The 23,886-nt window shown below is 49.8% G+C and overlaps 1 protein-coding gene across 6 annotated transcripts in view; it reads left to right on the top strand.

The window, feature by feature from the left end:
* The window catches only part of PKNOX2 (PBX/knotted 1 homeobox 2), a 253,357-nt gene that overhangs the window by 203,044 nt on the left and 26,427 nt on the right, over nucleotides 1–23,886 (top strand). For all 6 annotated transcript variants that reach the window (XM_012729584.1, XM_012729580.1, XM_012729581.1 and 3 more), the window contains 2 exons: nucleotides 4,417–4,588; nucleotides 15,466–15,654. In XM_012729584.1, coding sequence (XP_012585038.1) covers nucleotides 4,417–4,588; nucleotides 15,466–15,654 — 361 coding nt within the window. The remainder of the gene's footprint in view (nucleotides 1–4,416; nucleotides 4,589–15,465; nucleotides 15,655–23,886) is intronic.

Here is a 23,886-nt window from a genome sequence, read left to right as displayed (position 1 = left end):
TCTCTCTCTCTCTCTCTCTCTCTCTCTCTCTCTCTCTCTCTCTCTCTCACCAGCCTCCGCTCTGTCCGCTCTCACGGCAAAGCCGCCCGCCCTCCTGGCACCCAGGCGGGCAAGAGGCACAGTGCTGAATGTGCTAAATTAGGCCATTAGAGAAATTCATTTCTCTTTATTAGTCTGTGTCAAATCCTTTTTATTAGTGGCTGGAAACGACCTCTCTTCTGCAGTAAAATGTCATGCCAGTTCACTCCTTTTATTTGTTCTGCACTGACGAGGCTCAAACTCTCCCTGAATCAGTGCGGCAAGATTTATTTCCTCCAAATTTTGAACGGCTTAAGAGAGATTGGGGTGGAGGGGGCCGGTCAGGTGGGAGGCGACACAGGAGAAGATCAGGAAAAGCCCAGGCAGGAGAAGGTCGGCTCTCGTGGAGGTCAAATGCCCTTGGCTCTTTGGGACTAAAGTCTAGTGGCCGCCCTCATGTCTGGCTCATCGTGGTCTGTGATGGGCCGTCTTGCCTCTGCAGGGTCTGTGGGAGAGAGGACAGTGGGGAGCGCCTCCAGAAGACCCATGTTCTCGTGGGACAAACAAAAGCTGGGTGTCCAAGAACAACAGAACCAGTGTCCCACCTCTAATAGGAAATTCTTCATCTCAAGTGGCCACAGTTCCTGCCGTTCGCCCTACCCCAACCCTAAGTCTGTGACTTTGGCTGCTGGAAAGGACTCGTTGAGGGGGGCTTCTGGCCTCCTTTCCAGTCATGTGGAGGTGGCTTAGAAATATAGTCAACCCTTAGGCAGGCCTAGGCTGGGCCGCTGGGGCTGGCCAGGGGACAGCCTCAAGGAAACGCATGGCATGACTGCCACTGGAGAACCCAGCTGAGTCCTTGGGAAGCAGCCTGTTTCTCGGGGGATGGTGTGGGGTGTCTCAGAGAACCCCAGGCTTGGCATAACAGGTAACAGTCCTAGTTCAGTTTTATTGGGGATCCAGATGGATAGAGCCGGGGAGCCATACGTAAGCCCCTGACCCTGGATCTGGTTCACATGAAACACTGCAGGTAAGTTCAGGCACTACCTGAGCTCCTGGGCTCAGGGGTTCAGATATCAGCATAGGGGGAAGCAAAGGCAGGAGCCTGACGAGGCTGGGAGACGAGGAGGGAGGAAGCTGCTGGTGTGTTTCAGGTAGGGAGGGACTGGAGCGCATTTCAGGTGCGGAGGAGTTGGAGAGAGGTGGCTGTGCTAGCATCCATGAAGTCTGCTCTGGCTCCAGGGACCTTGAGTAAACTTGAGGAGAAAGACAGAAATCTGACAGATAGTAGAAGTCATAGAACGCTCTGTACACACATACCCACCTCGGATCTGATACCTGCAGGTGACAGGTTTATAAAAGGGGCCTTGCTATGGTTCTACTCGTTGGGTGCACTCTGTTTCCCAGTGTAGCTGATAGTGCTTCCCACACACTCCCAGCCCCTGAAAGCCCAGCTTTGAGTCCTGTCATCAGATTTCCTGCTCACCTCTGCGACCTCATCTCCCTCCCGTCCCCTCCCGTTTTCATCTGGTTTGGAATTTGTTCCAGAAATGTGTCAAGCCCCTTCCTATCACAGGTGCTTTGCTTTTTCTCTGTTGGAAGTTCATCCCTCAGATCCTTGCATGACTACCTCATCACCATCCAAGGCTTAACGTCAATGTCACCTCCTCCCAGAGGCCCTCCCTGACTACTCTAAGGGAAGTTTCTCCCTGCAGGTAAAGGGCAATCACAGAGGAGACCACATTCCTCTGCCCTTCCCATCTCTAGAGCTAGTAGCTACAATACTCGGTCAGGAGCAGATCCCTCTTCCCCACACCACACACCACTCCCGCAGTGCACACAGAACACACAACCACACAATAAGTTTACACCTGTCAAGTGGATTCACAGCACAGAGGTGTGCACACCAGGGGTGTCCCACACCCCAAGTGTGCATATGGACAGCAGACAGAACCCCACGCGTGTTCACACAATATCACACAGGGCCGACGATCAGACAGCTCTCACTCTTGACGGCCCTCACTCAGCCCCGCCCACATAGCACAGGCACATTCAGGCCAGTGCCTCTCCGCCCAGCAGCTGCCCACCCTTCCTCCAACGGCGCAAATGGTGACCGGCGGCTGCCTGGGGGCTCGGGCGGGGGCTGCACCCCCACCACCTGGCACGATGCTGCGGATTATTAGTTCCTGGTAATTTAGTGCCCTTGTACAGAGTCGATTTGTGCCTTTCATTCCTAATTGATCTAGTGGCTGTTTAAATGGCAGCAGGCATCTGTTGAGAGTAGGAAGGTTCATAAGGCGCAATAATTCATAACACCGTCTGGAATTTGCCTTTCATGTCCCTCAGCTAAACCACTGCAGGGCTCTGCTTAAATTACAGCCACTGAGGCTTTCTTTGGTATTCCACTCAGGGCCAGGAGAATCTTGCATTAAACTGGGATCAGGTTAGATTAGACTATAATATGCTTCGGTATTAGTTGCTGCAAATGAAGACTTAGACTGGAGTTTAACCCCTTCACCTGGTTTTCTCTTTGTCCTCAGCCCGATGGCTAAGCTAACCCATTGTTTCCCTAGCAGGGCAGAAGAGTCCTTCTGGCAATTTGGGGCTGCAGATAGGTGATCCTCAGATCTTAGCAGTGTAGGTGTCAGTGCATGGGGAGCAGTGTAACCCAGCCTGCAGCCTCGGGGCCCAGCTGTTTCTGCAGCAGCTCCCAAGTGAGGGAGACAGTATTTGGGGCAGGCTCTGCCCAGCCAGGCAGCACCTCTGAAGTCAGAACTTGTACCCTTTCTTCCCCCTCATCCCCTGAGACTGAGTAGAATGACCTGCAGGGTTTGAGTGTAAATGGAACAAAACACCTCTTGTCTGTCTGCCTAGAATGATTAGAATCTCAGAATGGGCATCCCGCCTTGTAGGGATTGCCCATCTACACGCACAGGATGATCGGTCCTTCTCCTGCAGTGTCCAGTCTTAGTGTGCTGGAGGAAGAAGGCATGGTCTATTTTCCTTTTTAAGACTTACTGTGCTTTCATTTACGGTGGCCACCGTATGTGACTACTTAAGTGAAAAGGAACTAAACTTTAAAATTCAGTAGACCCAAGAGTCATATTTCAAGTGCTCCTTGGTCCCTGGTGGTCAGTGACCACCATACTGACAGCAGAGATGGTATGTTCCATCCCTGCAGAAAGTCCTATTGGATAATGCTGGCAGAGGCCTAGGGGCCTGGTCAACACACTTCCTTCTCCCTCTTCCATCAAGGAGGGCTTACTCAGAACACGAGAAAGACCAGAGAGAGATGTGCAGAGGCTCTTAAGAACCATAGTGGAAGGGAATGGGCCTCCAGACCCAAGAGTCTGAGCACACCCATGAACGTGTGCTGGGTGTTCACACGTGCTGCAGAAACGTAAGAACGGTATGTATGTATGCATGCAAACAGGCGCATACACATAACATATACGTTCAGTCACGGACAGTGATGACAAAGATAGGCTTGATTCTGCCCTCATAGAGCTCACCATCTAGTGGGGAAGGCAGATGACAAAGCGGACAATTCACGGAGCCTTCAGCTCCGGCTGGAGGGGAGGGGCAGTCTGTGAAGCTTCCCAGACATCTAGGCTAAGACCCAGAGAGCCATTCAGGTGTGCAATCAGCTCCACAGTGCATCGCAGGACCATACCGCCCACCTCACACGCACACACTCTTCACTCACTGAGTCCTTGGCAGTCACCGAGTGTTTCTGAAGTGTCTGCTGTGAGTGTGCAGAATATGTGATTATTAAGATGGGGCAGTCTTGGGGAAGCAGCGAGCACCGATCGATGCAAACAATCCTTTTGGTACAGTCGCGCTAAGTGCGTGGTGATGGCGAAGTGCGGAGAGATGGTACACATGTAACCGGGGTATGTGACCTAAACCGAGTCACCCCACAGATGCGGGGCAGGCAGAGACGTCCGCCCTCCGTGTGGGAGGAGGCGTCATCAGGCTCACTCACACACGCAGCTGCTCACAGGCACAGGGCCACGGTGCTCCCCACCTCAGCCGGCTGCAGACAGCCATGGATAGGTCTTGCACAGAGCGATCCTGGACAACACCCACATTTCCTTCCTGCAGCCAAAAGTGGACACCTCTTTCTTCATCTCTCACCAAATGTCCATGCAGCTGATCTGACCGAAGGGACAACTTAGGCACCAGTGGGGAGGCCCCAGGAACCGAAAGGCGGTTTGTGAGGCCAGGGCATGACATGCTGCCTTCTAGACTGACCATGGGGGCAGGGCACATTCTCAAGGAGTGGGGCTTTGGGCGGACACATGATGGGAATGTGGGGAAGGGTCCCTGGTGGCTTCTGAGCGCAACAGCCGCAGGTCTCTGTGTGTGCGCATGTGTGAGCTCTTGATGTCCCCGCAGGCACCCTCTTTTCCCGCTCCTGACGCTGCTGTTTGAGAAATGTGAACAGGCCACCCAGGGCTCTGAGTGCATCACCTCCGCCAGCTTTGATGTGGACATCGAGAACTTTGTCCACCAGCAGGAGCAGGAGCACAAACCCTTCTTCAGCGATGACCCAGAACTGGACAATCTGGTAAAGACCCTTCAACCCCCACCCTGACTGGGGTGGTCATACCCACTGACTCCCACCCTAGAAATGATCCTTTCACTCATTCAGTCAACAATTTTGCCTGCTCCCCGGTTGGGGCAAGTAATAGACTGCACCCTGGCAGCTGAGAACTCTGAGTCTCTTCAACCAGGAGCTGCAGGTATACAGATCCTGCTGCCAAGGTCTCTTCTCTGCACCCACCCCACACCCTCCCCTGCCTCTCACCCTGCTCCCCCCCCAACCCCTGCAGCGCAGACAGGAGAAAAGGAACAGCATAGAAGCCAGAACGTCAGGTAGCAGTTCTAAGGGCTGCTGTCCTGGCATATTAGTGAGTTTGTCGTGGGCTGTCAGCTGCAGAGAGGAGCTGATGATTGGGGTGCTCCAGGGTGGAGAAGAGGGGTGACAGGAATACTCAAGCACTTCAGTAGAAAGGCCTGGAGACACAGTCACGTTGAGAGAAAGATCAGCAGGTCCTGCCAGTGAGGGAAATGAAATGGCTCAGATGCCCCAACCTCACTTGTCACCCAGCTCATCATGGCAGTTTAAAAATACACATTCCCGGGGCCCCACCACCTGGAAATTGTGATTCAGTAAGTTTGGTGGACCCTGACAATCGACATTTTTAAGTCTTCCTGGGCACTTGCAACCCTCAATAAAATCAGGCAATCACTGGGCTGGAGGGCTTTGGAAGTTCTCCCTGAAGCCCTGAGAATTCCACCAAAGGAGAGAGAGCGCCATAGACAGGCTTCCCTATTCATTTGTCACAATAAACCCCATGCATCGTGGGAGTTATTCGCCGCAGTCCTTGATTTTCCTGTGGGTGGGTCACTCGGCTCACACACAGTGACTGTGGATGTTCTGCACACTCTCTCCCACAAAGTGCTGGCCGCTTGCACCCTGAGGTTAGCTGGTACCTACTCCCCAAAGGAATCAGAAAAACAGATGTGGGTCCAAGAAGGAAGGAGGGCGACACGTGTGTGCTCACACACACGCCAGCACACACGTGCACAGGCACACAGGTGCACTGGCGAGCAGGTGGCTCTGTGTCTTGAGCCATCCACAGCTGCTTTGCTCAAGAGCTGAATACAGTACTTTATGGAGTCCGGGAGGGCTGTGAAGAGAATGCAGCCTGGCCTGGATGTGTGAAGGTTGTGACTGGTGACAGGCACCGAGAGAGGGAACAGGCCTCGGCCAGAACGTATGCACCTGCCCAGTCACCACTAGGAGTCTCGCGTAGATCTGTGAATGCGTCTCTGCTCAGCTCTGGTCCCTTCCCTGGCTGGGATGAAGCAGCCACACTTCCCGGGAGCACAGCCGCCTGTCTCTCAGGTCCCTGGGGGAGTTTTCCTGTGCAGGTTCTTCAAATGGTTGAATAGTAAGGGCAGGCTGACCCACTCCTCCCAGTCCTGAGGAGCAGGTCTTTAGAACCTAAGGTATCCTTGGAGTCAGGGGATGAAACTGACATTTCTGTGGAAACCAGAATCAATCTGGGGGGGTTCCACTTACCTCACTTGATACAAAAAGAAACTGCCAGCTACATAGGCAGCTAGGGGACCCCTAAAACCAGGCTGAGTAATATGAAAGAATTGAAGCTTTTTTAAGATGCAGGGGTCCTGGGGAAACAAACCTCGCCTTTCTTGCTCACCACTGCTTTTCAGGAGGACTATGGGAGCCCTCCAGAGACAGCCTCCTAGTCCAGGTCAGCCTGGAAAACACCAGAAGGGTGACCAGCTCATGCGGCCTTCTCACCCGTGCTAACGGGGTCTTTCTGGGTTCTCTTCACCCAAAAAAACGATTTCTTCACTCAATCCAACAAAACTCGGCCAAGTGTCTGCTCCATGCTGTGCCTCACCGAGGGGAAGTGTGTTTTGAGGAAACTTCCCAGGGGGTCCAGATGTCTGACCTCCCCTGGTCATCTGTCTTGGGCAACTGGGCTTAGAGTGGTCCAGTTGGTACCACCGTGCTTAGACACCCATGGCCAGATGAGCCCGCATGCATTGGTCACAGTTGGTGGCCAGTTGATTAAAACAGAGGTCTCTAAATAGAGAAAGTGAAGAAGCATTTGCAGACACAAGGCCAGAGCCTAGTTTCTCTGCAACTGTAATGATTTCACCCCTTTGAAGCTCGGTTTCCTCATCTGTGGACTCATGCACCTAAGCTCATCTGCAATCATTTAAAAAAGTTAATGAGGTGGCTTCTGGAACTAAATGGCCTTTTAAAATGCACAGCGCCCAGAAGGTTAACCTCACCTGTAGTATCTCTAGGACGAGGCATTCCAGCTTCCCAGCCTCACGTGCCCACCAAAAAAAAAAAAAACTGATTGAGCCCAAAATCTTTATTTGGGGAGCCAAGGGGGTTCCCTTTGACTTGTAGCCCTGTGTTGGGAGGGGGTAGATGAAGCGGCCAGTGCAGGAGCCATCATTAGAACAAGAATCATGTAGCCAGCACAGCCGAGATGCACATAATTAGAAATTAGAAAAAGGTCAGATCGCGTCATTATCAGCTCAATCAGCTGCCGAGTGCCACAGCCAGTTAATTTGGCATCTGTATTTTTTACAACCCCGCACACGTAGCCCAACGGACTGTAACTCTTTATCCGGACAGATATACTGCGCAGCAGAGCAGGGACATAAAATGAGAGACCCCAAGCAAATGAGCTGAGATAATTGAGAGATTTATTTTTTATATATATGTGTGTCAGGGCGGTTTGCCTTTGCCCTTGAATGTTGACTTTCAGAGATGGGATTGTCAGGAGGACACTGGGGTCCCCCCCAAACTTTGCCACACCCTGGGCCCTCCATTGTACCCTGGCCCTGCTTTCCCACAAGCCCGTGGCCCCCCTGGACCCACATTTGAGCATGAATCCTCCCACCTCCAGACACGGCCTCCCTCCTCCAGGGAGATTCTCATGGCACTGCCTGCTGTTCCCAAGTCTCTCCCAGACGAGTTCCCATGGGAAGGCTGCCGGCACTCGCCAGAGCAGCCAAAGATCAAAGAGGTTTCCAGATTGCAGGACTCCCAGGGAATGTAGCCCCCTGGCTAGCCAGCTGCTTCCACAGCATCATGCGTGCGTGCGTGTGTGCAGGGAGGAAAACCACAGAGGCAAGTCCATTTTATAGATGGGGACACTGAGGTCCAGAGAAGGGAAATGATTCATCAAAAGCCACACCCAGGCCTGCTGGCCGCTATGAGAGCCTACCACTCTTCCTCCTGGGAGAAATAAAACTTCCGCTTACACATAGTACCACCACTGTCTCCCCCCCCAAATTTCAGTATAATGGGGGTGACTTTCCACCACCCCCTTAGCAGCCAAGCTGGCTATCGCCCCTGGGGATGCCAACTCCATCTCCCACCCCACTCCTAACCCCCAGTGCTCACCAGGCCTATTTTTTTACCCGGCCCAGCAGCCTCTGACTGGCAGTCTGTAAAGTTTGTAAAATTTGCAAGTTCCCCAAACCCCTTTGAAAGGTAAAAGCTTTTTGTTTTATAAAATCTGATTTACAGGCCCCCAGTGCAGGGCCAAGGTTTTATATATTATGCAAGATTTCAAACCGAGGCTGTAAAACGTACGGTTTCAGTTTCATGCATGGAATTTTTTTATGTGTAAATTTTTTAACATTTATGGGGCACGTTTTAATGAGACTCTGGTGTGGCTCGAGGGACAGATTATGGCTGTCTGACCGCAAAGCCAGCTCCAAAATTGGCCCCCACCCCCCAGGCCCCTGGGCCCACTCTGAGGAGGCCGGGCCCGGAGGCCGGAGGCTCTGAATAAGAAGTCACAGGAAGGAGTCAGCCGAGCTCTGGGCCCACAGAGACCCCGGGCCAGCCCCACTCACAGTCATTCACTTCCGACTTCAGTGCAGACTCTGCCCAGAGAGAAACAGAAAATCCTGCAGCAGCCAGGAAAAGGAAAGATAAGAAGAAGCAATGCGGTGATAATTAGCATCTGTCCAGCACTTACTTGGTGCCTAGTGCTGTTCCACACACTTTACGTAGGTTATCTAATTTCATCCTTTTTTTCAAAGCCACGAGGCAAGTATTATTGTTAGCCCCATTTTAAGAGGAGAGAGATGATTGAGAGGCAGGTGAAGTCACTTGTTTAAGATCACAGGTCAGGTAAGAGGCAGAGGGCCCTAAGTCCCGGGCCTACCTCCCAGCAGTTACAATGCTCTGCAGCTAATCTTCTCTTAGCACTTTCTGTGTGCCAAGCCTTATTTTCAGTTCTTTGCTAATCACACCAAGGTAATCCTCAGTGCGGCTCACTATTATGATCTCAGTTTGCAGATGAGGAAACTAAAATGCAAAGATCATGTGGATTGTCCAGTCTCCCCAGAGATGGAGGAATCAGCCTGCCAAACCCCTTGTTCTCAAGCTCCCTGCTTTGCAATTTAATTCTCACAATAATCCCTCGAGATATTTATTATTCTCCCCTTTTTACAGAGAAGGAAACCAGGAGCTGAGAACCCCATGTCCCTCTGTTCCAGGGCTGGAATTTGCACCCTGTGGGACTAACTCTCAAATACTACCTTCTTCCCATGTGACTTCTCCACATTCTGAGGACTTCAGAATGTCCCACTTATTGACTTCAACCCGATTTAACTTGCTATGTACAGCGGTTTCCAGCAAATGGTCCCCCCACCCTCCAACCAGCTGGGAGTCATTCAGACCCTGGTTACCACCATCTTCCAAGCCAACCGTCTCCCATGTCCCATCCCCATTCCTTGTTGCAGTGACCCCACACTTCCAACTGGCCAGGCTGAGCTGATCTGGTCTGGAAAATTTTCTGACTTGACTTAGGCTTTGGCTGCCCTACTGACCCGCAGGAATATCAGCACACTTTCAGGAATGCGTGTTTATAAACTCCTTGGGTCTGTAGTGAGGGGAACAATTCCCACTTCCTGACTTGCAGCAGCCAGGCTGGGTGAAAGGAATCCACCGGCCCTCCCTCTGGCCTTCCCTCCGAGCAAGGCTGTCTACCTCCCTAATTGCTACGTGGAATTTAGCAGGTCACCTAATCTCTGAGCCTCATCTGCTCATCTCAAGGAGAGTGATAATATTTCTTATGTGCCCCTGTGATTATCAGACTCAAATGAGATCACGGAGAGAAAAGCATTTCGTAAATTACAAAATGCTCTATATAAAAATGTTTTGAAAGGCAAGGATTTATTACTCTCAAGTCAAGAGGCCATGATCCTAGAAGAGAGGCCACTTTTTAGAAAAGAATTTGATGGTGGAGGGAGAGGCATGCTGATGATAAAGAACTGACATTTATCGAATAGTTTCTATCTACCCGGACATTTGCAGACGTTATTGTACTCCGTGTTCAGAACTCTACAGAGTTTTATTATTCAGAACTCTACAGTGTAGGTATTATTCTCATCTTAAATTTTACAGATAAAGCTCAACCACAGCTTCAGAATACCCAGGTAGGAAAACATGTTTTGGGGGGCATCATGTCATGTGACTTCAGAGAAAATGAGAAGCCCTAATCCTGCCTACTTTTTTGAGACAGTGGTATGAATCTGTGATGTAAGGTGAAGTTTTGCTTTTTGGAAGAGTGCATCTTGAGAGAAAAGGCTGCTTCTTTATTTTGAAAGAGAAGGGAGGAAGAGAAGCTGAAACCCAAACAAAACCTAGGGAAAGGAATTCAGGACACATCCGTTACGTATGATGGTGATACGAAACATAGTGGAATTGGTCTTGCTGTGGAAGATTTGGGATAACATTTTACATGATGCTGATCACTTAGAAAAATAGTGTAATGCATCAGAGTTTTATACCAATGGACAGGCAAAAACTCAAAATGACACAATAGCTAGAGGTGATGATGACTAAACGTAAATATGGAAGAAAAACTGGGAATGATTATTTTCCCACTAACTGCCTATCGAACAGCATTAGCACAATGAACAGGATGTTAAGAATTGTTAAAAGAAGTTTTAAAGTATATGCATTTGCCTCTCTGTGGTTTCTAAGTCACTTCCAGATAATTATCTCCCTGAACCCTTATCCAGTCTTATGAGTTAAGAATGATGATTATCCCCATCTTGTAAAGGAGAAACTGAGACCAAGAGAAGTTGTGGGACTGGCTGCGCAGTTTGCAAACAGGAGGCCTGGCCTCAAGTCCACTGTAAGCCCTTCAGGCATTTGCTACTCAAAGCTGGGGAGCTGCCTCACATTAACCTTCCATCGTCCATTGTTTTCTCTTACAATGAATAGGTCCTACATATTCATTGCCTTAGAATACCATTATGATTTACTGTCTCTTCCTACATCTTTAAATCAAGCCCATTATCCCATAAAAAATGTAATCCTCCAACTTTGTGTTATTAGACCAAAAGGTAGATCCACTGTGCTCCAGATCTAGTTTAAACAATTGCGTGTGTATTTCACTTGAGGAAAGCAACTCCAGGTGGATTTTACCTTTTATTTTCTTATGCTTATTTGTATTTTATGATTCTTTTTTAGAGTAAGTATTTACTGACTAGGGTTGAATAGAGGTGTGCACTTTGTGTGTGAATGTGTGTATATAACTCATGAAAGTATTTAAAAATAATTAAGTAAATAAAATAGTGATTTAAAATGAATAGTCCAGTAAAGGACAATTCACTCAAAGGGGGGGGGGGTGAGGGAGGAAGGTAGGAGGGAAGGAATAAAGTAAAGGGAAAAGAGGAATGGCTTAAGGAGTAGGGATTCTTTTGTCTGGAGAAAAGAAAGTTACTTGAATAACTTGTTCAAGACCAATGACTGGTCCAGTGTACAGGTTATAGTAAGACTTGGTACTCATTGAGCCAATAACATCAAATTAAGGGAAGCTGTATTGGTGGAGGTCCCTGGTGTTCTTGATGACTACAGAGTAAGCACTTTCTATGAAGGCAGGAGACATTTTGGTTCAGTGGAAAAAGGAGCTTCTCAGTCAGAAGATGAAGAGAACACAGAGAGATTGGGAAGAGAACACATGTTCTGACTGGGAGAGCTCAGGACTCGTGGTCTGGGAACGTGTGGACTCACCTGGAGGTTGAAAAGGAGCTTCTCAGTCAGAAGATGAAGAGAACACAGAGAGATTGGGAAGAGAACACATGTTCTGACTGGGAGAGCTCAGGACTCGTGGTCTGGGAACGTGTGGACTCACCTGGAGGTTGTCCACGTCATTTCACCGGACCCCTGCCAGCACCATGAGAGAAGTGAGGGCAGACATCTTGATAGGGTTCAGAGAAACCAAAAAGGAAAGGCTCCTGACAGCCCAGCCCTCTGTTTTTACCCATGAGGCCGCAAACTGCTTCACTGCTGAGCTATTCTGACATTCATGGGCCAGCCTGTGGTGGTGCAAGAAATGGCAACAGTAGGTAAGGGAACATCACCAAGGAGGACTCTGGAAGTCCTAGACATTAATGTTCCCAAAGCTATTTTGTTTCCTAGAACCCCACACTTCCTGTAGTTATCCCCCCAAACCATGAACCCTTTAAGCTGGCATTTTTTTTCTATTTACATAAATCCTGAGAATCTGTATTGAGGGTTACACAGACATCCTAACTTAATCTCTTAGTTCCGTCAACTACTAGCTGTGTGACTTTAAGTAAAAATTTAATATCTCTGGGTTTTATTTTCATCAACTCTAAAATATGGCCAATAATGGTACCTCTTTGCAGAGGTGGTTGTGTGGAATAAATAAGATAAGGCATGCAAGGGACTGAACATGGACCTGAGACATAGTAAAAATAAGAAATATTTAGGCATCATTATCAATTATCAGGAGTTATTAAACACCCGGTATTGTGTCATTTACTGAGAGAGACACAAATCTTTTGTCCAAGATTTCTATGGCCAAAACAAGTAGAAAAGTTAGGCAAGGCCAAATATTTATCTAGTAGCACATAATCCCTACTAAGGTCGCTGTTCTCTTCGCTTGGGGTAGCAGTCTCTATCAGTCTCAGCCCCGTGGGGGAGCACTCCCTTAGCACAAGACTCTGATTGAGCCCTGCATGAAGACACAAAATTGATGGTTTTCTGTCTTTGAGTGACACTTTGCCTAATTCAGTCCTCCAAGAGCCCTTAATTAGTTGAGTACAGTCTCTGCCCATCAGATGATCCAAATGCCAACCCAGGGACTCTGCAGTTGCCCCCCACTTGAAATGACAATGAAGCCCACAGAGGGGTGTAATGCTGGCTTGTAGCCATGCAAATCCACTCGCAGTCAAACTCTGGGAAAGACAGCCTTCCTTGTTTCCCTGTGCCTCAAAATGCAAACCGAAAGCTGGGAAGTTAGGAAGAAACAGGGGCTCCTGTGTATTGCTTATGTCAACCAAAATAAGTCTCAAAAGGCAACAACCCCCTGCCCTTTTTTTTCACTTTTTATTTTGCTATAGCCATAGATTCACAGGAACTAATTACTAAGGGCTAATTAAAGAAGTCCTGACTCCCTTCTTGCATGACTATTTCACAACCAGAAAGTTGACAGTGATGCAATCACCAACCTTACTCAGACCCCCTCAGTTTTATATGCTCTCCTGTGTGTGTGTAGTCTTATCATCGTAGATTTATGTCAACACTATGCATGTCAACAGAACAATCCCTCTCTTGTTCCTCCACCCATCCCTTGGCAACCTTTGAGCTCTATGATTTTGTCATTTAAAAAGGTTTATAAATGGCATCAAAGTATGTACCCTTCTGAGATTGATTTTTCATCCTCAGCCTAATTTTCTTGAAATCCTCCCTAGTTGAGTATATTGAGGGTTTGTTCCTTTTTTGCTGCTGAGGACTATTCCATGATATGGATAGACCACATTTCTTGATTCACCTGTGGAATATTTTATCCACCTGTTGTTGTTTCCAGTTTGGGTTACTAGAAATAGTGCTGCTTTGAACATTCCAATGCAGGTTTTTGTGTAAACATCTACTTTTATTTCTCGGGGGTAAATGCCCAAGAGGACAATTGCTGCGTCATTTGGGAAGCATAAATTTAGTTTAGCACCATTATGCAGACCCCAGCAGTGTCAGAGTGACCCACTGTCCAGTTCCTCTCCATTGGTATTGTCCCTAATTTTTATTTTAACCAGTCTGAGAAGTGTGTGGTGAATTCTCACTGTGGTTTGAATTTGTATTTCCCTGATGGCTAATAACATTGAACATCTTTTCACGCACTCATTTGCCATCCGCACACACGTGCTCTTCAGTGAAATGCCTGATGCTGCTCAGCTCTTGCCCATGTTCTAACCAGATGGCCTGTTTTACTGTTTAGTCTTGAGAGCTCTTTACATATTCTAGATATGAGCCCTTCATCAGTTAGATGCTTTGCAGATATTTTTCTCCCAGTCTACTTTGCCTTTTATTCTTCTTCACAGGGTCTTTGGAAAAGAGGACATTTTTTATCTTGATGAGGTCTAATTCATCAGGCTTCCTTTCCTGAGCCATGTTTTTGGCGTCAAGTCTAAGACCTCTTTGCCTAGAACTTGCTCATTGAAATTTTCTCCTATTTGTTTCCAAGCATTATAGTTTCATATCTTCTGTGTGAATCTTTGATCCACCTGCATTCGTTTTGTGTAACATGTGCGGTGAGTGGCCAGTCATTCCAGCACCATGTGATCCACCCTGCTTGAAAAGCAGTTTGACAATATTTATCAAAAGAGCTGAATCTCCAAAACTTTTTCCTATCACTTCTGGAAATTGATCCTAAAGGAATCAATTGCAAAAATATGAATAAAAGCTATAAGCTTGGAGAACAGTCCTATAACATTTTTTATAATTTGGAAAAAGTAGAAGTAATAAACACCCAATCATAAGGCATTGGTTGAGGGTGGCACACCCAAAGAATAATATGCAACTCTTAAAAATATACTTGCTAAATAACTTTCACCCATTTAACAAATATTTACTCGATATCCATACTAGTTGGTGCTGAAAATAACCTGGTGAGCAAACTAGATACCATCCCTGCTTTCTAGAAAGAAACTCAACAGTCTAGCGCATAGAGAAAATCATTCTGCCACTCAGAAAACATTTAATAAACTAAGGGATAAGGCAGGAAACAAAAGTGTTTCCTGCACAAAGTGACTGAAACAAGGTTAAAACATAGGCATGTGGAGAAGATAAAAACAACCCATCTTTTAAATCGATTAGATCAAGGGCAGTTTTTTTTTTTTTCCACCCACCATTTTTCATACATCACATAGCACTTTCTTTCTCTACTAAGAACAATAAGGAGGAAAACTTTGACTGAGAAAGAGCTTCTTGCCAGGGAAAGGTTAGGCATGTCCATCTAAAGTGACCACAGAAACACATACAACATACCCAAAGGGTGTGGAAAAGACCACAACAGTGAGGTGTCCCAGTGTCCAGCTGCGCCAGAGGATGATTGGGTCAGTCAGCCTGTGTCAACGGAAACTGCAGGGTGACCTGTACCACGTGGGCCCTGAGAATATGAGTGGAAGAATGGACAGCCCTGAGCTTTCCGAGCTCTTATAAGGAGCCCTGATCTCCATCTCCACCATGCTGTTCAGGGCTTTACCCTACAGCATAAGAGTTTGCCAGTGTGGTCTCTCCACAGACCTGCACAGTAGTTAGGGAGTAGAGAAAACATCCTTGTTCCACTTGTCAGACAATAAGGTGCAGAGAGCTTGAACGAATGCCCAGTCGTACAGATCATAAGTGACAAGCTCAGGGCTTGAGGCCTGGCCTTCGGTCTCCAGGGCCAGTGCTGACCTCAGAACACCCGGCTGCCATGACAGCAAGCGCAAAGTGAGGGGTTGGCAGATAAGCACAGTGAGTGTGAGTGTGAGTGAGAAGGCACAGACTAAGGAGGCTCCTCTCTCCTTGAGGGGTCAAGGTCATGAGGGGATGTGATCACCTTTTCTCCCTCTCCCCAGATGGTGAAGGCAATCCAGGTCCTGAGAATTCACCTGCTGGAGTTGGAGAAAGTCAATGAACTCTGCAAGGACTTTTGTAACCGTTACATCACCTGCCTCAAAACCAAGATGCACAGTGATAACCTGCTCAGGAATGACCTCGGGGGACCCTACTCCCCAAACCAGCCCTCCATAAACCTTCACTCACAGGTAACACATGGCGCTGGGTCCTGTCCCGTAGTCATTATAGGAATGTCTACAGCTGCCCTGGACACCTAGGCCTAGACTCCTCTGATCCAATCCTGGGCAGCATGCCCTCTCTTGCCATTGTTCACCACACCGGGACAACCTCATTCCCTAGAAGATGCCAAGGTCTTAGAGAGACAACCTCCAGGTGATTCCTGGCTTTCTGGCCTAAGAGATGAATGAAAGATTAAAGGGGCAAAACGCTTGCCCTGGAGGCTGAAGTGGGGTCAGAGCTGGGATGGAGCTAAACATCCTAGACCAGAAGTCTCCTCAGGAAGACTGTGGCTTGCTCAGGTCTCTGTGGTCCTGGGAAAGAGGGTTCCCCAAGTCCTGTGTACCTATTAGGTGAACATAGCTTTCCTAGGACTGCTTCTCCGCAATCACCCTATTCTTGCTCACCTACCCTCACACATCTATCTCCCCAAGGTTCAGGGCCACTGTCAATGTCATCGCAAGTCATCCCTTTGGAGGTTCACCCTCAGAACTGGGAAAGGTGGAGAGGGCAGCTCTGTGGTCTAGGTGAGACTGGGCCCCCCTCCTAGGTAGAATATTTTCCCCACACCCACAAACCAGAAAGCTGCCTGGCAAGGTCTTTCTATCCAGACTCACTGGCATCTACCTAAGCCATCAACTTCTACTTTCTCCCTCTACCACTGAGTTCCTGAGTCCAGGATGGGCACTTGAGGGCCCCCCTAGAGGTTTATAACAGCCTTTTTTCATGAGACAGTCAGGAATGGCATGAAACGCTCTAAAAAATGATTGGCAGGAGGTGTGGAAAATGTGCCTTAAAAATCAGATGATATTTCTACCCTTAAGTTTGTTTTTTTTCCTTAAGGATTTATTTATTTGCGCATACAGAATTGGGGTACAGGCCAGAGGCTCAGGGGCAGTGAGAGGCTTCACCAGAGACAGAGTGGGGAGCAGAACAGGCAGATCGATGAAGTACACTGCTGAGGGGAGCAGCGGGCGGGTCAGGAGAGGTCTGCTGCGCCATGTGGTCGCCTCCCGGGCAGGCAGGAATCGAACTCATGCGGAAGCGGCTTTAGCTTCTCAGTGCAGTGCTTTAACCCGCGGCGCCACCAGGGAGGGCCTCTACCCTTAAGTTTTAAGGACCAACACACTTACTCTATCTCTCCTGGCCCATAGGGTTGGGAAGGAATAAGGTGACCTCCAGATGACCAGACAAGCTTGCACATTTTGATGTGGCAAATATCACATCAAATCCATCCCGGTAGCATCTTTTTTTTTTTCAAAGATTTATTTATTTATGCATACAGAACTGGGGTACAACCAGAGGTGTGGGGGTGAGAGGATTCACCAGAGACAGAGTGAGGAGCAGAATAGGCAGATCTACTGAGGGGAGCGATGGGAGGGTCAGAAGAGGTCTGCCAAGCCATGTGGGTCACCTCCATGGCCGGGGACTGAACTCATGCTGCAGTGGCTGTGGATCACTTCATAATGCTGCGCTTCAACCCCTCGCGCCACCAGGGCGGGCCCCCGAGAGCATCTTTATGGGAATCAATACTGACTGCTGCATGGGACACAAGGCAGGAAGTTTATTTTCTCTTCCCATTGCTTGAAATCACCAAATCACTTTATTACAGAGCTAAAAACAGCCGCCCAGTCTCCTGCTCGCTAATATTCTCTTGAAATAGACTCATTCCTTCAGAGTCTTATTGTACTTTCCCTTATGATCAAAATTAGCAAGAAACTTGCATAAAAGAGGACAATAATTGCTCAACGAGCATCTCGTTTGTAATTTATTAGTTTCTATTATTGTGGGTTACCATGGCGACGCAGCGCAGCTCCGGTGACGGGAGAGATGCAAGATAGGAGCCGAGGAGGCTGTGAGGCCTCACCAAATGGAGATGCACATTTTTATCAGTAATTTTCATGAAAATAATAAGTGAGGAGTTAATGAGATGGAAAGCCATCCTGTGGCTATTGTGAATTTTTTTTAAGTGTTGATCTAATTAGAATGCATCGGTCAGGAAAAGTAATGAGGATTTAGTGCCTCACAGAGATGTGAGGATCATATCAGAAAATTAGCACAAGTCTTTGGAAATAATCAGGTCCTTAGAGAGGCACTGGATTCCACCTCCTGGGCCCTTCGACTTTACCTCCAGTCTGGCTCTGGGGGTGGGGCGGGGAAGGCTGGGAGTAGCAAGGCCGTGAGGGCCTGCTGGAAGGATGCTTGGAAGCTCCCGAGCTGCTGGGGCTGGGACTGACAAGTTCGTCTGCAGCAAGCAGGGTCACTGGAGACGGGAGCTGGCAGAGGAAGAAAACGTGGGCTCGCGAGCCAGGTCTCAGAGACGCCGTCTGCAAAAGTCAGTCCTCTTGGGGAATCCCAGCATCCGGTGCCTCTAAGCTTTGAGAAAAGAGGAAAGAACTTTGATTCCTTCCACTGTAAGGAGCAGATCTCAACCTGACAGGGAAACCCGGCTGGGGGTGGCTGTGGCAGACAGGCTCCAACCCCCCCTAGAAAGAAGAACCCAGACAGTTAAGGAAAAATAAAGACATCCAGAAAGAGGAAAAGACACCTGGCAAGGTAGTCCTAGTTGGCATTTCTCAACGCGTGCCTTCGTTGCCTGAGTGCCGCATGCAGGGGGACATAAGATCATTACACACCTCCTGCCCCTGCCCGCACCTCCTAACCCACCTCTTGGATCCTCTGGCTCATCACCTGCACCCTACACACACACTGTGCACTTACACATGTGTGCCAATACACCCACGCGCGCACACACCCACGCCATGCACACATACGTGTACACGTGTGTGTCTGCATACACACACGTGCACGGTCACACACACGCACACTACTACACCTTCTGCTGCTGGACGTGACTTCCCGAAGCTCTGTTAGCATCACCATCCTGCTCAAAGACTCTGGCTGCCTCTCAGAGTTTTCAGGGCCTTTCACCTGACATGCAAGGCCCTTCCAGGGCGCCATGTCTCTGTGCCATGTGTTAGGGTGACACTGCCTCCTCCCTGCAAGGCCGAATCCTCAGGACAGCATTAAGTTGCTGTCCCCCTAGAGGCCTCCCTGATGCCAGGGTCCAGAGCGGACCCCTGTCTCTCACTAGCAACTGGAGCATGTTGGCCTTGCCCATGGTAAACGTCACACGTGACTTTCTGTTTAGTCACGCGTGTAGTCTCCTGATCGTTTTTGAATAGCAACAGTATGGTGCATAGTTCTATAAGCCGCACCCGACACTGGCTGCCCCAGGCCCTTGTACATGAAGGGCTGCCAGTGATGGTGTAATGCAGTGAGGCAGGTGGAGAGAGAGAACAAGGGGGTGTCAAAGGAGGAAAATGGAGTTAGGAAGAGACAAGGGAAGAGAAGGACAAGTGTCGAAGGTCACGCTCAAGAGGCAGAAAGAGAAAGCTGAAGAACTGGAAGAAAAGCAACACAGAGAAGGGGACACAGAGCGGGGGAGGAAGGTGAAGCTGGGAGCGTAAGCAGGAAGGGAGAGAGGTGGGCAGGAAATGGCCGCTGTCTGAGGGGCCGGGACAGGCAGGGCAGCTGTCCCTGCAGTGGGTTGGGGCACAGTTGGGAAGGTGAGTAGGGCTCGCCAGGTGTCCCCACCTGTCACCCAGGTCAGGTGTCTGTCACTGTCCCCCTGCAGGAGGGAGGGGGCTAGCAAGGGCTGTCAGGAAGGAGAGACCCAGGGCTCCCCCAGTATAAAGGCAGGTCCCGGAGAAAGCAGCAGGGCAGTGTGGGAGAGAAGGGAAAAGGCGTGTCTGGGGTGTGCGTGCGTGTGTGTACACACTGTCATGGTTCGACCTTAATCCCCCCAGCCTGAAATAGCTGCAGTGAGCGCCAGCCTGGCCCAGGAGGGTGTTCTCCCTCAGGAACATGATCTCCCCGATCAACATTCCAGCTGCTGCCAGCTTTGTTGCAAACTGCTGCTGGCTCATGGTTTCCCTGTGTGCTAATCATTCACCTTGGTGTTGCCAAGTGGGAGATTTTTTTTTTTTTTTTTTCAAATCACCCTGCTCCTCACATGCCAGCCCGTGTCCCCATCCTGCCTTCTGGGGTCTGCACATATTCCCGGCCTGGCCTGGCCTGGCATTTCTACACCTGCGTTTTCTCATTGAGGGTGAGAAGTGAGAGAGACCGCGTCTACCCAGAAGCACTAAAAACAGTTTCCAGGACCTGGGCCACAGCTGCTGCTTCCACCTTCCTAGCAACTTCCCCATCCTGCCTGTACCTACTGACACCCAGCTTCCTGGCTCTGAGAGCCCTGCCTGCTTCCCAGGCCAGCACCATCAGTAAGGAGGCACCTTCGAGACTCCACGTGTGGGTCCTGATGTCTTTTCCTAGAGGCACCAACTAAAAAACCATTGCACTGGGGAGAACCAAACTCCAGCCCTGCTCAAGGAATAATCTGACCCGAAATGCACCTCTCTTTGCCCGGGAGAGTTAAACCTCAGCAAATTGGCCTGAGCCACAGTTCTTACTCAGTCACATGCATGCAGGGGCATTTACAGTGTGCACCATGCCAGGTCCTAGGAGAACACAAACAAACTGTCCAGGAGGTGCTCCCAGGGTGCGGGAGAGGCGCTAGCGTTGCACCTGAGGATCTAGAGGAATTATGTGAGCCAGAGCTTGGGGTCCAGGGACGCTGAGGAGGGGCTGGAAGGGAGCAGCCAGTGAGATGGGAGAGAGCACATCAGCATCCTTCTTCCCCAAGAAAAGCCTAGGTCTGTTCCTGCTGGACAGATGAAGGAATATCAGGGCTAGAGAGGCCAGCGGGGGGAGGGGAGGACTTCCTGGAGGAGGATGCAATTTAGGCAAGCTGAGGATGGGGAGAATGGGGAAGTGGCATCAGTAGCCTGCCTGGGAGCTCTAAAGGTGGGAATATCCAATGTCGAGGCAGGTCTGGGAGAAAGTAAGGGGCAGAGACAGCTTTCCGGAATTCCTGGGGTGCAGAGGGGCTCCCTGGAGGAGAGGACAGATGCACATTTGCGCATTTGTGCATCTACACAAGCATCTGCTGCGCCTGCTGAGTTCCAAGGATACAAAATTGGACATGACACAGTCTCTAACCTCCGAATGTAATGATGGACTGTCCAACAGGCAAATTTGTGGGGCGTTGTGCTTTGAGGCTGCTAGTGATGGCTGATTGCCAGCGTCTTTAAAGGTAGAAGAGAAGGCAGGCAGTGGAGTCAGGGTTGGAGACATGCTGGGGAAATATTGAGTGGCTACCTCTTGCATTGTCTAAAAAAGAATTGGCAGAGACAGGGAAGAATCAATGCTTATTGACACACACACACACACACTCCAAACAGTGCATAGGCCAGGTGCTTTACCTGTATAATCTCATTTACTCCTTCCAACAAGGCTAAAGTAGTTGTCTCCATTTTACCCCAAGGCGAGGAAAGCACAGGAAGGTGCAGACACCCCTCAGGTCACACACTTAGTGAGCTGTGGGCGGCAGAGCTGGGAGGGCTTTCCTGGGTCTGTATTCTATCAGGGCCTTTATTTTGTTGTTGTTATTGTTGTTGACACATTACAAGGAGCACCAGGGGGCCTGGGCCCTGGCCACCATCCCTAACTGGAGCTCCTCCTGGAGGCAGAGACTACAGAGGGAACAGCCAATTGGTGGGAAGCTAGAAGTGGATTCGCTGACAGCTAGAAGCAGGGGAGGGAGGAAGAACAAAGTAAGCAGGTCCTGAGATGCTGCACGTGGCAGGCCAGGCCTGCATCTCCAGCGGTGCTGTCCCCTAAAGCCAGTGCTTCCTGCTCAGGGAGGGGACCCGCATCCTGATCCGTGAGGAGTTTGCTCTGTCAAGGTGGGCAGCAGGTGTAGGAAGTGGGAGCCAACTCCCCCAGTCAGGCCCCAGTGGTCAGCCTCCAGAGGACTTGACCAGAGAGTTTCAAGGCCTCGGGGGCTCAAGGGAGGTCTTCTCTCCTTCAGGGTCACCACTGTGATACAAAAGCACACCCTCAGTCCCAGGTGACAGAAAGTTGAGGTCTGGGAGTTACCCCACCTTACTCCTGCCCAAGCACTCAACTGTCCCTTTGGCCAGTTCCCAGTCCCTCCGCCTGGAGTCCCTCCAGCTCAGGGGGCAGGAGACCACGAGGGCTGTCCTTCCGCCAGGCTAGTGAAACCTGAGCAGTTCTCTCCTTCCGAGAAGGAATGTTCCTTAAGAGCAGCAGCTGCTACTTGTCCCACAGGCCAGGAGTGCCTTTCCCTTGAGACTAAAGCCCCCAACAGAACGCCTGGGGCAGACGCAGGCTTGGGTTGCGTGTTTATGTGCTTGTCTTCCCTGAATTAGAGAGCCCAGTTTTTAGTGCCTCAAGACACAACACTGGTTCTGCCTGATTGGAGGGAGGCTGCCGGGAACAGGGTGTCTGGAGACAGGTCCAAACCCCCTGCTCCTCTCAGGAACAGGCACATTCCACCCCCTTCCCACGCCCAAGTCCCATCAGGCTGCGCGTTTATTGAGCTATTACCATGCCCCAAAGCACGACTAGGGAGTTTGGGGGGATTCCAAGGAAGCCCCCTCTTTCCATCGAAAGCCTACAGCCAGGGGGAAAAGACAGGTGCATGAAAAGAGAGGTTGACATCCAGCATGTAAGGTCAAGCATTAAAAGAGTCTCAGGGCGGGCAGTGAACATGCCCTGGTGAGACTAACTTCCAGCAGAAGTGAGGGGCTTAGAAGCAACTCCCCAGAGCCCTATCTGCACGGGTGGATCAGCAGAGACCCCTAGTGGCCTGGGGGTGGATAGCCGACCGCAGGAGCCTGCTGTCCTCCCCCGCCCCTTTCTCCCTCCTGTCCCCCTTTGCCCCTCCCCACTCCCCAGCTGCTGTAAGTCTTTGGAGAATGGCCTTGATTTTTCTAAAATCCTCAGCCGGAAGGACGGCACAAGATCTCCTGGTTCATTCCTGTTTCAAAGGCATCCTACTTAAGAAAAACTTAAGTTGTTTCAGAACAACTTAAGGGAAACTAGTCTCAGTTCTTTCCTTCATGTCTTCATTTCTTGTCCATCATGGCTTATTGCAGAAATTTCTAACTTTCATGGAAATTAAGTGTGTCCCCCAGGCAGCAAAATTCCCAGTTCACAGGGTAGAAGGGTGACTCACGCAACTGGCAAAGCTCCTCCTAGGCTGACACACCCGACCACAAGGTCAGTTCACCTCACCGCCACTCTGTTCCTTGGGTGCCCCCCCCACCCCGAATTACCACTCCAGAGCCTTTGACTTTTCTTAGTGAGGGCTCCATTTTGGACAAGTCATCTCTTTTTTCTGTTGCAAACATGAGATCTGGAGTAAAACTTACCCAGTGCTCCGGACCCAGAACCTGGCAGCCAGCGGGGTGAGCACAGCTCTCGGCTTTTCTAAACCTGCTCCCCAGCTTGCTCTGGCCCCTGCTGAGAGGCTCTGAGCCTTCTGTATCTGAGAAAGCAGCCCCCCAACCCCCAATGCCCACTCCCTGGGAGGGAGAAGAGGAGAGAGCTCCTTGGTTCCATCTGACTCCTTGGTCAGCTCATCCTGTGGAAGTCATTCCCAGGAAACGCTAGAGGAGGTTTTGCTTTTGGGCCTATGTCCTGCTAGAAAGCAATTCTTATTACTAGAAATATGTCTCTTGTTCATAGAAAGTAAGAGCACCCATGCTGTGTCCAAGAAACCAGGAAAATGCCCATGATCCCTAACCTTCCAGCAATTTCCAGAGCCTCGGACACATCAGTGCCATGTTCAAGGCAAGGGGTTCTTGGACTGAATAGCCAGCTCTCACCTTCCAGCTCCTGAACAATTCCAGTAGGGAGGTGAGACTCCAGAAGCTGAAAAATGTCACTAAAATTATACCCACATGCCTCTCACCTCTCTATGATGCTACGGAGCCTGGAAGGACAGTCTTTTTGGGTGTAGACAGAGCAGCATCTGCCTGGTTTCGAGTCTGACAGCCCCAAGAGGAGTCTGTTGAGAGGATGACAATGCTGTGTGCTGAGCCAACATTTTCTCCCTAATGGGCTTCTACTGCAGCTCCTTACCCCAAAGAGACCTGTAGACTGTTCCCGAGTTCGGAACCCTCTTGCGTCCACACAGACAAGGGCTCTCTCGAGCTGGAGACCAAGGCGGAAATTGCCTTGAAAATGCCACAAAGTCGAGTCAGGTCACCGAGCTGATTTTAGACAGGGGCTACAGCTTGACTTTTGGGGTTTGCCCACTGCCAGGACCTTTATAG

This window comes from Condylura cristata, unplaced genomic scaffold (genome assembly GCF_000260355.1).
Source record: "Condylura cristata isolate star-nosed mole 26May11 unplaced genomic scaffold, ConCri1.0 scaffold00025, whole genome shotgun sequence".
Taxonomy (NCBI): domain Eukaryota; kingdom Metazoa; phylum Chordata; class Mammalia; order Eulipotyphla; family Talpidae; genus Condylura; species Condylura cristata.
This window is presented reverse-complemented; position numbering and strand designations above follow the sequence as displayed.